Source organism: Camelus bactrianus, chromosome 5 (assembly GCF_048773025.1).
Source record: "Camelus bactrianus isolate YW-2024 breed Bactrian camel chromosome 5, ASM4877302v1, whole genome shotgun sequence".
NCBI classification, from domain to species: Eukaryota; Metazoa; Chordata; class Mammalia; order Artiodactyla; family Camelidae; genus Camelus; species Camelus bactrianus.
The window spans coordinates 4,466,708-4,481,662 of NC_133543.1; the positions used below are offsets into that span (position 1 = coordinate 4,466,708).

Genomic DNA, 14,955 nt, shown 5'->3' on the forward strand with positions numbered 1-14,955 from the left:
GCACAGTTAATTTAATTGCCACTGGACCCCTCAATTCCCACTGCCTGAAGGCACCATGACCCTCACAGGGACCCTGCAGTGCTGACAGCCTAGCACCCTGATCAAAGGGACCCTGCGGGAGTGGGAACCTCTCTGAGTTTGGAGAGTTCCCTGCACCGAGATTCCATGCATCAGCCGGCTCCAGCTCACCCCACGTTAACGTCTCCCCAGCTGTGTAGTCCCCCGACCCGCTTACCTCCCTGCCAGGCACCCCCGTTCTTACCACCGAGTGTACTGCAGGAATTCAGGCACAGGGATGCCCAAAGCAACACGAGCCCAACGGCTGTACAAACAGCAGACTCCCAGCACCACCTTGGCTCCATGGGGATAGTAGGTGTCCTCACCTTTCATGTACCTAAGGCAATCTGTTTCTTCAGCTGGAGGCTATAGAGAAAAATAAAAGGTCCAAAACATTGTTCAGTGGGGAATTCCTCCAAGGACCTGACTTCAGTGTCTACAACCAGTTGTGCTGGCCGCTCTTACCCCCGGACTTTGGGTGAGGTGGATTATTGATCAGCACAATCGCCGGTGGCCCCGCTCCTGGGCTTGGCTGCCCAGAGGGGCTGGGGGAATGGGTAAGGCCAGGGCAATCAGGAAGAGCACAGAGGACCTGACATCTCGCCTCCGCAGTTGTAAACCCTTCCCCAAATCTCAAGGCATTGGACAGAGTGCAGCCACCACAATAATGAGATGTTCCCATCTCTTCACTCACTCCTGTTGGTTCACTTACGTGCTGAGCATCCACTGGGTCACAGGACATGACACACAGGATGGCCAATGGGACAGGCTTTGTACTTCCCCCTGGATCCTGTTCAATCTGATGGAAGAATGATCACTCATAAACGGTTTCTCAAAAGGATACATAGACAGGAGACAAACTGCAGAGTGAATCAAATTTTAAAATATAAATGAAGATCCCCCAGTCTCCCCGCCTAAGGTTAACAGCATAAAGAAAATAGATCTTGCCTTTGATCACCAAGGTAGTGGTCACCCTCTCTCAGGAGGAAAGGAGAGTTAATCTTTGAGCAGGACACAGAATTGCTCCATCGAATTGGACCAGGACCTCTGCATTCATTCAGCAAATCTGTATAAGCTCCTACTACTTATGGGAATCTAGTAACTTTACCCATTCCCAAGGCTCTTGGGCTTTATTAGTCAACAAAATAGACACGACTCCCCATCACTGGGGGCTCAGAGATTTAGCAGAGAAAACAGGCAACATGATGGGGGTAGCAAGAGCTTGGGGAAAAATAAGAGTGATATGAGCAAAGTCAGGTGATGGTGGTGGGGTGGGAGGCAGGCAGGAGGGAATAAGGCAATCCTGGCAGATCTCAAGGAGTAATGAACTTGAAGCAGAATAGATCCGGAGGAAGAAGGAAGAGCCGGAGCCAGAGGCCCCCAGAGTGATGGGGAGAGTGTGGGCGGAGAGGCAGAGCAAGCCGGGTCCTCGAAGACTTTGGGACGACTTTGGCTCCTAATGGAATGGTGACCATTTTAGTGAGTTTTGATGGGATGGGTGATGTCCAATTTATGCTTTTGTTTTGGGTTTTCTTGGGAGGAGGTTAATTTATTTATTTTAGTGAAGGTGCTGAGGTTTGAACCCAGGATCTCATGCATGCTGAGCATGCACTGTATCACTGAGCTACACCCACCCCCTCAAATGTATGCTTTTATAGGCTCCCTCTGACTCTGTGTGGATGAGATTGTAGAAAAGCAAAGATGGAAGTAGTAGGCTATTTTGTGTCCAACAAGGGGCTGAAGGAGACTCCTAGGAGGGCGGGGAACAGGGAGTACGTGGTTAATGAATTCAGAGTAGCCAGAATTTTCTAACAAGCTGGATTTGCTGTCTGTGTGTGTGTAAGAGAAAGAGAGAGAAAGAACATGGTTCCAATATCTGGACCTGGAAAATGGCATGGATGTCCTCTCCATCCACAGGAGATGGGACAAAATGGGGCTGAGCAGGTGTAAAGGGGCTGGAATCAGCTCAGTTCTTCAATATCATGATTAAGGAGTCTATTAGATATTGCCACAGAAATGCCTAATAGGAAGAGGAGTCTGGTTTTTTTTTTTTCTTTCTTTTTAACATTAAAAAATATAATTTAAATGTATTAATTTTATTATGTGAATGGATTTGGAATTTTATTTCATGCCAAGGTATATGTTATAATAGCCAAATGGAAAATATATCAGAAAAGGGGAGAAATGAGGGCTTTCACAAAAACTGACTGTCCGTAACGTAGGTAAAATTTCAACGAAAGAGTCTTCAGTGCAAAATCCTCATCTTGGTGTTACATAAAATTAAATGAAAAAGGACTATGTTGATGTATCATTATTTCATGTTACATAATAGCCCCAAACAAACACACTGTTTAACTATGAGGCTTGTAGAAATACTATTCACTTTATTGACATAAATACAGAAATGCAGAAAGGTTCTAAGGTAGAATAAGCATCTTAGTGGAAATAATAGAGATCTGAGCATTTCACATGATATGTATGGACTGATTCAAAATTTGGAAAAGTAATTTACACAGTAGAACATACGTAAGAATGTGAAAGCAAGATGAATGAAAGAAAAAGAATATGAGTATCAGGGAGAGAGTTCCAAATGGAAAAGGCCAATCAGGGAGTTTTGGACAAATCGAGAAATTGATGGCATGTCAATTTCCAATTCTGGTTGCTTCTACCAAAAGTATAGCAGTGAGATAGAGGAGAGACCCAGGACCCAACTCCGAGGCACATTCGCAGTAAATATTTGGGAAAAAGAGGAGACGTTGGCAAAAGACCAGCCAGTGGATCGAAAGCAGAGCGATGGGCTGGAGGCCAAGTGAAGCAGGAACACGGGGGAGGAGAAATGGAAGAGCCGGGTCAAATGCTGCCAAAGGGCCATGCATGATGAAGACTAAAAACTGACCACTATATTTAGCAACGTGGGGTCACTGATGGCCTTGACAGCGCAGTTTCCATAGAGCGAGGGATCAGGGGAAAAGCCAGAGTGGGTGCAAAAGGGAATGGCTCAAGAGAATATGCAGACAGTGAGTTTAAACGACTCATTAAAGATTTGCTGCAAAGACATGGGGTGGCAATTGGTGGGGGCCAATTAGAGTCAAGGAGTGCTGTTTGTTTCTTTTAAGAGGATGGACTTTTATATACTGATAGGAGCCAACTAGCAGTAGAACAAAATAGATGAGGTAGTGACAGAGAGGATGGATGTGGGAGTGACAGCCCGGAGAAGATTGTATGGATGGGCCCCCTGGTGACTTTTGGATGACCTGGCTTTCGATGTCACCTGTAATAAGAGGTGGGGCAGCGAGAGTGAGGTCACAGACATCAGAAGGCGAGCGGATGTGCTGGGAGTTGCTGGTGAAAGTTCTTTTCTCTTGGCTACAGTTTGCTTGGTCAAAGTAGAAAAGTAAACTTACCAGCTGAGGGACGAGAAGGAATAGTTACTGGAGTCATGAACAGAAGATATGAAAGAGACTTCAGGGACAATGGGACAGTGAAAAGAGCAGAGGGAGACGGGGGGAGTGTGCTCTCAGAAAGTTACGTTTTATCTTTGAGGTCCGCAAGTGTTGGATGTGTGATTGCCCTTCCTGCTGTCCACGAAATAAAAATTGAGTATGGTTCAGGGAAAATGCTATTTCATTCTAAGAGGCTGCCTGTTTCTCAGGAACGGTCATCTTAAACTGCAAACACTACAAAAATGTTGAAAAGAAGAACTTGTGTACCCAATGACCCACTATTTTCTATAAATTTGGTTGCTATTTAGTTCCCCTATCAATACCACAGAACCGATACTGCCTAGGATGGAGATACATCGATGCTTAAATGGAAATGAAATCTGTATCTTTTTCCTAAACTCCATGGCTTCCTTAACATCCCATTCCCCTTGGAATTTAGGGGTGTCCGGTATAAGAAATAAGAAACAGTTTGAGAAAATCCCGGCTCAGAATTACACAGCACAACCTCAGCTCAGAAGTATACAGCCATAAAAATGTTTAGAAGCAAAACTCCATAACTACTCTTAAAGAATTTTGCAAACCTGGGCCTGCCCAGATGTTTCCAAACTGGAAAGGTACTCCAATCAGTTGACCGGTACGGGAACCAGAGGCTGGTCAGCCTTTTCTGTAAAAGCCAGAGACTAAATATTTTCAGTTTTGCAGATCATTTTGTTGTAACCATGCAGGTCTGCAATAAGAAAGCGAAGAGCACTGGGAGACAAGAAACAAATGGGCATGCCCACACCCTCCCTTCCACTCAGGGCAGCTTCTCTGTGGTGGGGAGCTTTGCCACAATGACTTGTTTCTTTGTTTCCATTGGTTTCTTTGTTTCCACCTTACTGCTCAAACTCAGAACTTCTAGTGAGCCTGGTCCTTCAGCATCCATGCAGAAAGAAGGCTGAGTGGGGGTGGGGATCCCACCTGACAGAGAAGAGAGATGGCTTGTCACCATGACATGAGACAATCACACCTTCCGGGGTGAAAGGGAACAAAGATAAGGGAGGGGCACAGCAGTGGGACCCCTGGGTCACCTGCCAGGCTTGCTCTCCCTCCACGGCCACCCTGGGGGCCTGGGTGGTGTTTGAACTCAGCTACAGTGATTAGGCTGAGGGGACTCAGGATAAAGGACCCTCCGTCTCCACACCGGGTTCCAAACGCAGCCTCTCTAAGTCTACCCTCTGAATTTCTGGAACTCAGCTGGAAGAATACATGATCAGGCCAGACCCAGAGCCCAAGCCAAACACGACAAGGGTCACGTGGGGTTGTAACCCCGTGCTCAGCGGTCGGGGTCTCCTTGCAAATCTGCAGAAATCCCTGTTCTGCCTCATTCCTGGGAGAAACCCCACATCTCTTCCTGCTCTGTCTGTTCTTCTCTTGAGGCTATTGTCCTGGAGGGATGCAGAGTCCTTGAACCTGGCCATCCAAACGTACATAAGCAGCCTGTTCAATAAAACAAATTATGCACTTTTTCACATTTGCCAGTTTTTTGATTCCAGAAAGGCTGCGGGACTCTTTATCACTGTCTCCTGTGCCCCCACCTCTTGGTGACCCTCTCCTCATGGAAACACGATTTCCCACAACTGCACCCTGCCTCCCTGCTTGTCAGAGGGGGGTGACCCACAAAGACACAGGTGTTTGTGAGGATCCTGTCCCCCAGCAGAAAGCCTAATCCTGGAGCCACGGACAGGGATCTGGCCTCCTGAGCCGCTCAGCTCTAATTGAAAGCCTAAACTGGGGACCCCGAACATTGCTGACTGACTTTCTGAGTCACCTGGGCTGGAAGGGCCTGATTTTTCTTTCCAAGAATGGATGTAGCGCAGCCTCCATTTTCAGGGCTGACATTCATGACGTATCTAGTTCCCCCAAATGCACCCCAGGAAGGAAAGGCCCTTCCATCCCACTGGTTAGAAACCCAGCCCAGGGGAGTTCCGAAGCACTGCATTGCTGTCAGGTCCAGCATCCCTGCAGAGTGGCCCCTGCCCCTGAATGAGCCCCTTCCCTGGGCCTTCCCTGCCTCGACATGACCACACCCCAGGTGGTGCTGGGGAAGGCAGGGAGTGCAGTGAGGGGAGGGGGGAAGCAGAGCCCCTTGCTCTGGAGTGAGGAGACCACAGAGAAAGGCACACATCACCCCGACCCTATACCGCAAACTCTTAGCCCCGCCAACACAGGGGCCGCTCTGCGCCCTCTCACCGTGGCTCTCCTGTGAGACTGCACCCAACCCGACATCTGGCACCCAAGCCCTACCTCCCCTCTTATGACAGATCCCGTCTTCTTGGAAACTGCCTAGCAGCGCGTATTCAAGGCCGGCAGCGGGCCTGGCGGATCTGCACTTCAGGTGCCCTACCTGGCCAGCCGTGCGTGCCTGGGCTCAGTCCTCTTTCTTGCCCACCGGTAGCCTGGGTCCACGTCCGGTGCAAGCGGAGGCCACGGAGCCCAGGCTGATCCCCACACACGGACAGGTGAGGGTGCCCCCGCCTCGCTGCCCCGCTGCCCCGCCCACTGTTGGCAGCAACACCCCAGCCTCCGGCCGGCGCCACATGCAGGTCAGGACTTCCGCGCGGCCCTGCCCTCCCCGGCCCCGCCCAGCTGTCCCATAAGCCTCCCCCCACCCCCGTCCTGGCTGTGCCCTGGCTCCCATTGGCTCCGCAAGTTCTGCCCTCGCACAACTAGACTCGGGAGGACGCACGACGCAAGCGCTAGGGGAGGGCCCCGCGGAGTTGCCATGGTTACAGGCGCCACGCTCTGCGCGGGCCGGCGTGCACTTCTGGGGCGGGTAGCGGGCTCCGGAAGTGTGCAGCTGCCCGGGACCATGGCGGTGCTTGCTGCTGGGGATGGCGGCTTGCTCGGCCGGGCGACTAGTTCTGGCCTGGTCAGTCGGCGGCCGACATCCTGTCTGGGGCGGCGTCCCACAGACGGTAAACGTACGTCCGTGCCGTCGGTGGGGCCGGCGGACATGAACCGGGGTGGGATCGGGGTTGGGGCGGTGGCCGGGGAGGGCTGTGGTGCCGGGGAGCGTGTTGGGGCGGGGCGGGGCAGGGCTTGGGCACAGCCTCAAGCTTTCCTCCCCCTCAGGCCCTGGGGCTGGGGCCGCGAGTCTGGGTCTCCCTTGGTGGCCGCGGCCTCCCAGAACCCCCCGGGAAGGGCAGGCGGAGGACCCATCATAGATGAAGCGGGGCCTTACCCGGGTTTTGAAGAGCCCCAGAATCAGATGTTGGAATGGGGTGGCTTATCAGTCTTGTTTCTCTGCAGGGAAATTTCAGTTCCATCCAGATGTTGGTTCCTTCAGTCAACCTCAGGAATAAGACACAAGGGTCAGTGCCGATAAGCAGTTATCTAAGGCTTGACTCAAAATAAACTATGCGGGGTGTAGGGATGGTAGATGGGACCCTCCCTCTTGAAGTTAGCAGTCTTCTGGAATTAGAGGCCCCAGTTGAGGATTACATCCTCATCTGCAGTAATGGAGTTTGTGAGAAACACACAGAGAAGGGAGGGGTGTGGTGGCGGTAACTCATTACAGAATCCAGGACCCTTGCCTGGCTCTTGTGTAGAAGAGTCTCGCCTTGGATAGGGCAACAGTTATCAAAGTGTATCCAAGGCCCCTGAGGTGCAAGACCATTTTCATAGAAACGCCGGGATGTCACCTGCCTTTTGCACACTCTTGCTCTCCCGAGTTCCTGCGGGGTTTTCCAGGGAAAACCTGGCCTGCGATATCACAAAACAGGGAATGCAGAGGCAGATAGGAGAATTCAGCTCTCACCAGTCCAAAAGAGATTTGCAGAAATTGAAATCACTGCTATTCTTCTCACTAATGATTTTTCTTTTGAAAAATAGAATTATATTTTGTTTAAGAGTATTAATGGTAACTTACAGTAGATTGTTAATATTTTTAAGTGAATTCATACACTTTTTCTAACTTCTTGTTTAACTTCTAACACAGGAAATATTGATAGATTAAACTCACATAAATAGCAGCCTTTTGGAGTTCTCAGTAATTGTTAAGAGTGTATAGGGTTCTGTAGAACAAGAAGTTTGAGAGCCCCTGGAGAACGGGTGCTCAGATGCTAGTCGGGTGCTTAGTGGTGTTAGACGGATGCCAAGATGTCTTCCGCAACTGCTCCCGGACTTGAAGTAATTGGCCACATGGAGATGGGTGGGCAGTGCCTCCACTTTACAAACCAGAAGCTGCTGAATGTGTCTGGAGTCTAGGCCATGGGCTGTGCAGGGATTCCCGTTGTATCTGTTCTATCTAAGCCTGGATTCCTGTGCAGAGGCCTGGCCCTGAAGACCCGCTCTCCTTTGCTCCCTGCCAGGTACCTTCTGTGTGACTTCAACCCTCCAGAGGGCTTCAACCTCCGTAGGAACGTCTGCATCCACATTGCCTTCCTCCTGAAGACCCTGCTGAAGATGGAGGAGCCGGTACTGGTGCAATTCCCTTGGGGCCACCTCTACCGCTGGCAGAGCCCCGATCCCTGGTCCGACTCCTTTGACCTCCCAAGTCTCAACAGAAACATCCCTGACATTGAGTACGAGCAGTTCATTGCAGGTGAGGTGGTGGTCATTTAACTGGGGCCAGGTGGTCTTTGTTCTGGTTCCGATCTGAACATCGGGCCATCTTACTTTGGACTTGTCGGTCTGCTTAGGGGCCCTGCTCATGTTTCCTTCACTGCAGGTGAATTTGGTTTTTCCACAGTTTTTTCGGGAAGTCAATTTGAAGTGTATGAGCTCTATGTCCCCTCCCCTCTGAAAACCCTGGCCTCCTGGTGAGATGGAGCGGTGACAAGGAGGCCACTGCCACAGAGGCCCTTGTCCCAGAAAGAGTCGCTCGCTGTGCAGTCAGGGCTGTTCTTACCTGTAGGAAAACACGATGTGTGTGTAACATGGGCCACGTGCTGGAGAAGATATGTAACTGCCCATCCAGTATAATTTGGTCCTGCTCAAGCTACCCATTTTAAATTTTGTAAGAGGGAAGAGTTCAAGATTTTCTTTGAATAAAGGTATTTAGAGCTTATCAATTTTTTTTAAATTGAAATGTGATTGATTTACAATGTTTTGTTAGTTTCAGTTATACAGCTGTTTTGTTAGTTTCAGGTATGCAGCATAGTGATTCAGTTGTACATATACATAGTCTATTCTTTTTCAGGTTCTTTTCCATTATATGTTGCAAGATACTGAATATTCTTCCCTGTGTTCTACAGTGAATCCTTGTCGTTTGTCTGTTTTACATATAGTAATTTGTATCTGTTAATCCCAAACACCTAAGTTTGTTTTATAAGCCTGTGAGTCTGTTTTTTGTTTTATAGATAAGTCCATTTGTATCATGTTTTTAAAAATTCCACATATAAATGATATCATATGATACTTGTCTTTGTCTAACTTATTTCACCTAGTGAGATAATCTCCAGTTCCATCCATGTTGCTGTAAATGGCCTTATTTCCTTCTTTGTTATGACTGAGTAATATTCTGTTATATCTAAATACCACATCTTTATCCAGTCATTTGTCAGTGAATGTTTAGGTTGCTTCTATGTCTTGGCCATTGTAAACAGTGCTCCTGTGAAAATTGGGGTGCAGGTATCTTTTGGAATGAAGGTTCCCTCTGGATATATGCCCAGGAGTGGGATTGCTGGATTAGGTGATAAGCCTTTTTTTTTTTTTTTTTTTTTTTTTGTCTTTTGAGGAATCTCCATACTGTTTTCCACAGTGGCTGCACCAAACTACATTCCCACCAACAATGTAGGAGGGTTTCCTTTTCTCCACAGCCTCTCCGGCATTTATGGTTTGTGGACTTTTGAATGATGGCCATTCTGACTGGTGTGAAATGATAACATTGTAGTTTTGAGTTGCATTTCTCTGATAATTGAACGATATTAAGCATTTTTTATATGCCTATTGGCCATCTGTGTGTCTTCATTGGAGAATTGCTTGTTTAGTTGTTCTGCCCATTTTTGGATTTGGTTGTTTATTTTTTTCTTATTAAGTTGTATGAACTATTTATATAGTCTAGAAATTAAGCCATGGTCAGTCTCATCTTTTGCAAATATTTTCTCCCATTCCATAGGTTGTCTTTTAGTTTTACTTATGGTTTCTATTGCTGTGCAAAAGTTTATAAGTTTAATTAGGTCTCATTTATTTATTTTGGCTTTTATTTCTGTTGCTTGGGTTGCTTAGATTGCCCTACAAAAACATTGCTGAGATGTATGTCAAATAATGTTTTGCCTATGTTTTCTTGTGAGAAGTTTATAGTGTCGTGTGTAATATTTAAGTCTTTAAGCCATTTTGAGTTTGTTTCTTTTTGGTTTTTTTGCGACTCTATTGTATGCTTTTGATTTGTGGTTACCTTATTCTTCAAATATATCAGCCCATTACTATATCTATTTCCTTTAGACTGATAATCACGTAGGCTCCAACACATCCTAAGAATAACGAAGAAAAAAAAAAGAAAGAAAAAAATCTACATTTTCTTGCTCCCCTCTCCCATTCCCAACTTTTTTTATTTTGATGTCCTTTTTCATTTTTACATCTTTATGTTTATTCTCTTGCAACTCGTTTTTGCATTTCCAACTATGGTTTTCCTGTTTCTATAGCATCCTGCTTCCTTTCTGTTTAGAATAGAACCTTTTAATGTCTCTGTTAGGTTCAATATTGCTGAGTTATCTCACCTCCCCCTCCCCCCTTCCCCCCAGGCCTCTGAATCCTCAGTCCAGGGAAGCTAAACCATTCTAGCCTTCATCGGTTCTGGGAAAGCAATCTTCAGAGTGGGAAAAGACATTGAAAAATAATATTCTGTGAGTTGCACTCTACCCTTGCCCAGAGATGAGAAACATCTGAAGGTGGAGGAAAACAGTTGGAGGTGGGGAACACAAAGTCTTTTCTCCTTTTGCTACTGAAGAAATGATTGCTTTTGTAATTAGTGATGATGCCCTTTAAATTGGTGAGATCGAGATTCCACAGCTTCAGCGCCTGTGAATAACCAGCTGGGAGAAAGCTCTCTAGGGCCCCTGCAGTGGGAAAGGCAGCCCCTCTGAGCACCTGTTGTTCTGTATTCTTCCTGCCTCCACACGGGTTCCCTAGGCACCGTGCAGGACGATGCAGTTACCCAAGGTGGAGGACGGGGAGACCCCTGCTGTGTGGCGAGCCACAGAAGCCCACACTTGAAGGACAAAATGTAGAGTAGTGGGGCGGTCATAGGAACAGGGGATGGTTGAGACCCAGGATGGTGTCCTGGAGTCCAGCAGCCAAGGCTGGTGGGGCAGATGGGGCCCTGGGGCATGGGCAGTCCTTGAGGGATCTGAAGGAAAGATAGGAACCAAGAGACTGGATTCGTGTGGGGGTACGGCACCCCTTGGATGCTGCGGGGCAGCTCAGTGGGCCCAGGGGGAGCGGGCACTTCCCCAAAGCTGGGTTGACAGGTCACAACCAACTCACTGGGGACCGAGAGGCACTGAGTCATTTTTAACTTTTTGTCCCTCTTCCTGGAAAAGAAACTGCTGCCTGTTAAATAGCCTGTGTCGTTAGTGAGAATTAAAGACATGAAGCAAGATTGCCTCAAAAGTCATCCATTGTGTAGTTGTTAATAAGGGTCAAATGAAAACTTGAATAGATGAAATGAAGCATTCATCAGAGGATTTGAAACTCCTTTAAAATAAAAATTCTTGCTGCCTTTGTTCTTCATTTCAGGGTTCACTTGGTGATAATAATCATAACCAAAGCAACAGCAAACCCTTACAGTACTCTGTCCTGCTGTTCCAGGAACGCTGTGTTCATGACAACCCAATGAGTTGGCACCACTATGAGTTCCACTTTAAAGGTAAGGACATTCATTAATCACACGGCTAATAAATGGCAGAGCTGGGACTTGAACCCGAGCTCTCTGGCCCCAGAGACCCCTCTCAGCCCCTTCACTGCAGCTCATCACTTGGCATGCCCGACACAGGCCAGCATTTACGAGCAGCGTGACCTTGGCCAAGGCTGCTTCACTGCTTGGTCTCTGATTCCTCATCTGTAGAATGGGGGTGTGGGCAGTGAACTCTGTGAGCTCAGTGGTCACTTCCTCCAGCTCTGCAATTCTACTGCTTTGAGTTAGTAAAGTAAGTATCCGAGCCCCTACATGGCCCACACATGGGCTGGCGCTTTGCTAGGCCCTGGGTTACGGAGCAAAGTAAGATCCGCCTGCTCCTCCGAGGAGCCTGTGTCCCTCCACGGCAAACAGCTGCGAGGCCCAGGCTCCCTCGCTGGCGGTCGGGGGCTGGGCAGGAAAGTCTGATAAGAGAAGATGGAGGCAGAGCCCCTCCGGGAACAGTGGTGGCCACACAGCTCTCAGGAGCGAGAGCCTCTGTCCAGGCTGCTGACAGGGGGATCCTCATGAGGCCAGTATTCCCCCCAACCTAAGCCCTCAGGACAAAGATCCAGCCATCCCTGCAGTGTCACCATAGAGCCAGTCCATCCTCATCACTGTGCCTCTGTGCTCCTTTGTCCTCGGGCCTCTCTTCCCCCTACACCCAGAAGACTCTTCTCCCTCTCTTCTCTGAGTGCCCCCTCACTTCACCCGTGGTCCCTGCTTCCTGGGCCACCATCACTGGAGTTGACGCTTTGCACCTTCACAACCCCGTTTGATCAGGAGCCTGGGTTGGCCTCCTTGTGCTCACTTTCCACCTTCAGATGATTGCTCCTCCCCTCGTGGGAGCACATGGAAAACCCAGATCCTTTCCTAGCAGTGCCTGCCACCCTGGCCTCCCTGCTCATCTGCCTCAGTCAGGAGCACCTGGACCACCAGCTCTGTATTGCCTCGCCTCCTACCATCAAGACGTCAAAGTTCATTCTCCTTCCACCTCCCAGTATGGTCATTGTAGGGTCTTCTTCTCCATCAGCCTGAGCCAGCCACCCCCCATTCACCCTACCCCCGGGCTCATACCCGGGCGTGTCTCCACCCCAGGTCCAGCCTCTCTCCTTTAAGTGCCCACCTCTAGCCGTCCAGCTTCTTCTCCACCAGCCTCCCTGGCCCTCCTTCACCCTCACTGGGGCATCATGCGCTGACTCCTCTGCTTTCCTGCCTGTCCACGTTCCTCTTACTTCCACTTCCCCACCTTCCAGCTCTGCATCCACAGTCAGCACTCTCTTTATGACAGACAAAACGCCCTTGAGCCTTGACCTTTTCAGTTCCTCACCAGGCCGACTTCCATCTCGGTTCACCCAGCTCTACTTGTTCTGAGCCTGCAGGCAGCAGGCTCTCCCAGCACAGATTTCCAAGACTACAAATCAATGCCCACCATGTTGCTGCTGCCAGGCAATCCTCCAGGATTTCTATAGTGAGCACATTTCCCCACTTATCACTCAGTGGTGTCAACATTCTCTGCTCTCTGCACACCTCTAACCTTCCCTCTGTCTCTTCCCTGACTCCCAGCAGATGGTCATGCCTCCTGCTTCAGAGAGAATGACATGTCACTGGAAAGGAACTCGCTCACCTGCAGCAAATCTGCTCACCTCACCTTTTATCTGTCCCTTTCCCACCTGGACTGTAGCTGTAGTTGTTCTTAATTCAGTGAGTTTAGTTGACATATATACACACAGTTAAAAGCATAGCACACTATCGGCTACCTTCTAGGGGTTACTTTTTCAATTTAACATGGAGTGTGTGATTCATCCACTTCATTGCATGTACCTGCAGTTCATTTGTTTTAACTGATCTTAAATGTTGTGTGTGTGAAAGTAACACAAGGCAAGGGTAAGCCAGGATTCAGGATGCTGGTTACTTCCTGTGAGAAGAGGCCAAGAGCAGGATAGGTAAAGAGGACACAGTATGTCACTGTCAATATTCCTGTTATGATGCTGGGTGATAGGTTCATAACTGTGTCTTATAATATTAATTTTAATACATAAATAATTCTGACAGGCAAATAAGATGAGAATGTGTCATGAACCAAGACATACAATGGGTAATATTACATCATTATTGTTATGTAATCTTGTTATATTATATATTAATCATAATCTTACATTATTTGTTATGGGTTATATATTATATAGATGCATGAATAATATATTATGTATATAAACACCTACATATGCATTATATACTATCTGCTAATAAATAAACAGAAGATAATATGCTAGTATATCTTCTATTATGTATTATTTAATAAATAATAACATACTCTATCCTGTTATATGACATGGAACATAATCTTTAATAAAATAAGAAATCTGTCAATATATATTGGTAATTAATAAAATTAAAAAAAACAGCCCACAGCTTTTAACGCCGACACCGCTCCAGCTGTCACTGTGATTTCTCTTCCCTTTCATGGCCGAGGTCCTCACAGTGCTATCCGTTCCCCCTTTCATCTCCTTATCCTGAACCTTCCTCCTCCTCCCATCCCATGCTGCCTTCTGCCCCGTGGCCCCTCTAGTCTCCAGCGGCCTCTGGGGCACTGATCTGCGGGCACGGTCTCAGGCCCCAGCTCACCTGCCTGTCCGCCGCCTCTGCCACCCCTGGTGGGGGCGGGGCGGGGGTCAGAGTGCACCCCTTGTCCTGGAAGAGAACACAGCACAGACTGTGACCAGCAGCAGGTGTGGCCGGGAACTGCAGGACTTGGGGGAGAGCCAGACTGTCTGCATCCAGACCGGGGGCACTTGGAGTGTGAAGAAGCCCCGTCCTCACTGCCCCTGAAGTGAGGAAAACACCCTCAGGTGAGTTAAAGTGCTTATGACCTAGGTCTGTTGGCTGGAAAGGACAAACGGGCCCCTAAGGGGAGGGTAGTTGATGTTCCAGGCCCCACCAAAGCCCTAAGGGCTGGCGGGGAACCAGGCTGGACGCTCCACTGGACCCAGTGCCCCCTCGGGGGTGGGGCCTTCGGGAACAAGCAGAAAGCCCTCTGTCTCTGGGGGGGAACGGGGCAGTGTGGGAGCATCCCTGAAGCGAGTCAAGTGAAGTCAGGGCCTGTGGGATCCATTTGTATGGCCACATCGAGCCTCAGCAGAAGCCACAGCAGGAGTGGATTCCTGTCTCTCCAGCTGTCATCCTCGTGTCTGAGTGCCAGGCTTCAGACCCGATCCCCTGGGGCGCTAGGACAGTTATAGAAAGAGGCGGCTCGGGGAGGCCTCAAGAGGGTGGTACTGGCCTTGCTGCCAACACGATTACATGAAGATCAAACAATCCATCGATGGGAAGAAAATAAGAACCATGGTCACCTCTGGACCCCAAGCTTAGACGTGGTGCATGGGGGACATTTATCGACAATTCAGCGAGGTTCTGGCCAGAGCTAGAGGCCAGGGCAGCAAGCCGGGAGTGACCCTGAGGAGCATCATTGTGCAGAGGCTGGACTGGGTGTCTGCAGGCTCCTCCCAGGAGAAGCCTCAGAGTTTGGGAAGTGGCTAACATGGTTCCTTCATGTCACCAGCAAGTGGTGCCACCTGT

General features: G+C 48.7%; 2 protein-coding genes across 57 annotated transcripts in view; one reads left to right on the forward strand and one right to left on the reverse strand.

Annotated features, from left to right (window-relative positions):
* The window catches only part of LOC141577670 (trafficking protein particle complex subunit 9-like), a 90,529-nt gene extending 84,503 nt beyond the window's left edge, over positions 1–6,026 (reverse strand). For 38 of the 43 annotated variants that reach the window (XM_074363275.1, XM_074363257.1, XM_074363256.1 and 35 more), the window contains exons 1-4: positions 5,887–6,025; positions 4,082–4,164; positions 770–856; positions 263–423 (exon numbers count right to left, since the gene is read on the reverse strand). The gene's annotated coding sequence lies outside the window, so the exon portion shown is untranslated. Of the gene's footprint in view, positions 1–262; positions 424–769; positions 857–4,081; positions 4,228–4,284; positions 4,304–4,374; positions 4,461–5,886 lie in introns of those variants that run through there. The other 5 variants (XM_074363254.1, XM_074363252.1, XM_074363249.1 and 2 more) reach the window with 5 other exon arrangements.
* Positions 6,027–6,248: 222 nt separating this feature from the next.
* On the forward strand, positions 6,249–13,751 carry LOC141577671 (GDP-fucose protein O-fucosyltransferase 2-like). 14 transcript variants are annotated; one of them, XM_074363304.1, is made up of 6 exons: positions 6,249–6,463; positions 6,792–6,853; positions 7,853–8,085; positions 10,226–10,392; positions 11,220–11,349; positions 12,946–13,751. In XM_074363304.1, the coding sequence occupies exons 1-4, from the start codon at positions 6,374–6,376 to the stop codon at positions 10,231–10,233; spliced, it is 393 nt and encodes a 130-aa protein (XP_074219405.1). In that variant the 5' UTR covers positions 6,249–6,373; the 3' UTR covers positions 10,234–10,392; positions 11,220–11,349; positions 12,946–13,751. The 14 variants fall into 14 exon arrangements, 12 of the variants coding, with proteins under 12 accessions (XP_074219405.1, XP_074219407.1, XP_074219406.1 ...); XM_074363306.1 differs by having other exon boundaries at positions 10,226–10,327; XM_074363305.1 differs by having other exon boundaries at positions 10,226–11,349; positions 12,943–13,751.
* The last annotated feature ends 1,204 nt before the right edge of the window (positions 13,752–14,955 follow it).

What these genes read in the sequence shown, in the direction of transcription:
- LOC141577671 (XM_074363296.1), top strand. Translation starts at nt 6,374, where the DNA reads ATGGCGGCTTGCTCGGCCGGGCGACTAGTTCTGGCCTGGTCAGTCGGC. An exon ending in GCGTCCCACAGACGGTAAAC is followed by an intron (nt 6,464 to 6,791) that starts GTACGTCCGTGC and finishes GTTTCTCTGCAG; the next exon opens with GGAAATTTCAGTTCCATCCA. An exon ending in CTCAGGAATAAGACACAAGG is followed by an intron (nt 6,854 to 7,852) that starts GTCAGTGCCGAT and finishes GCTCCCTGCCAG; the next exon opens with GTACCTTCTGTGTGACTTCA.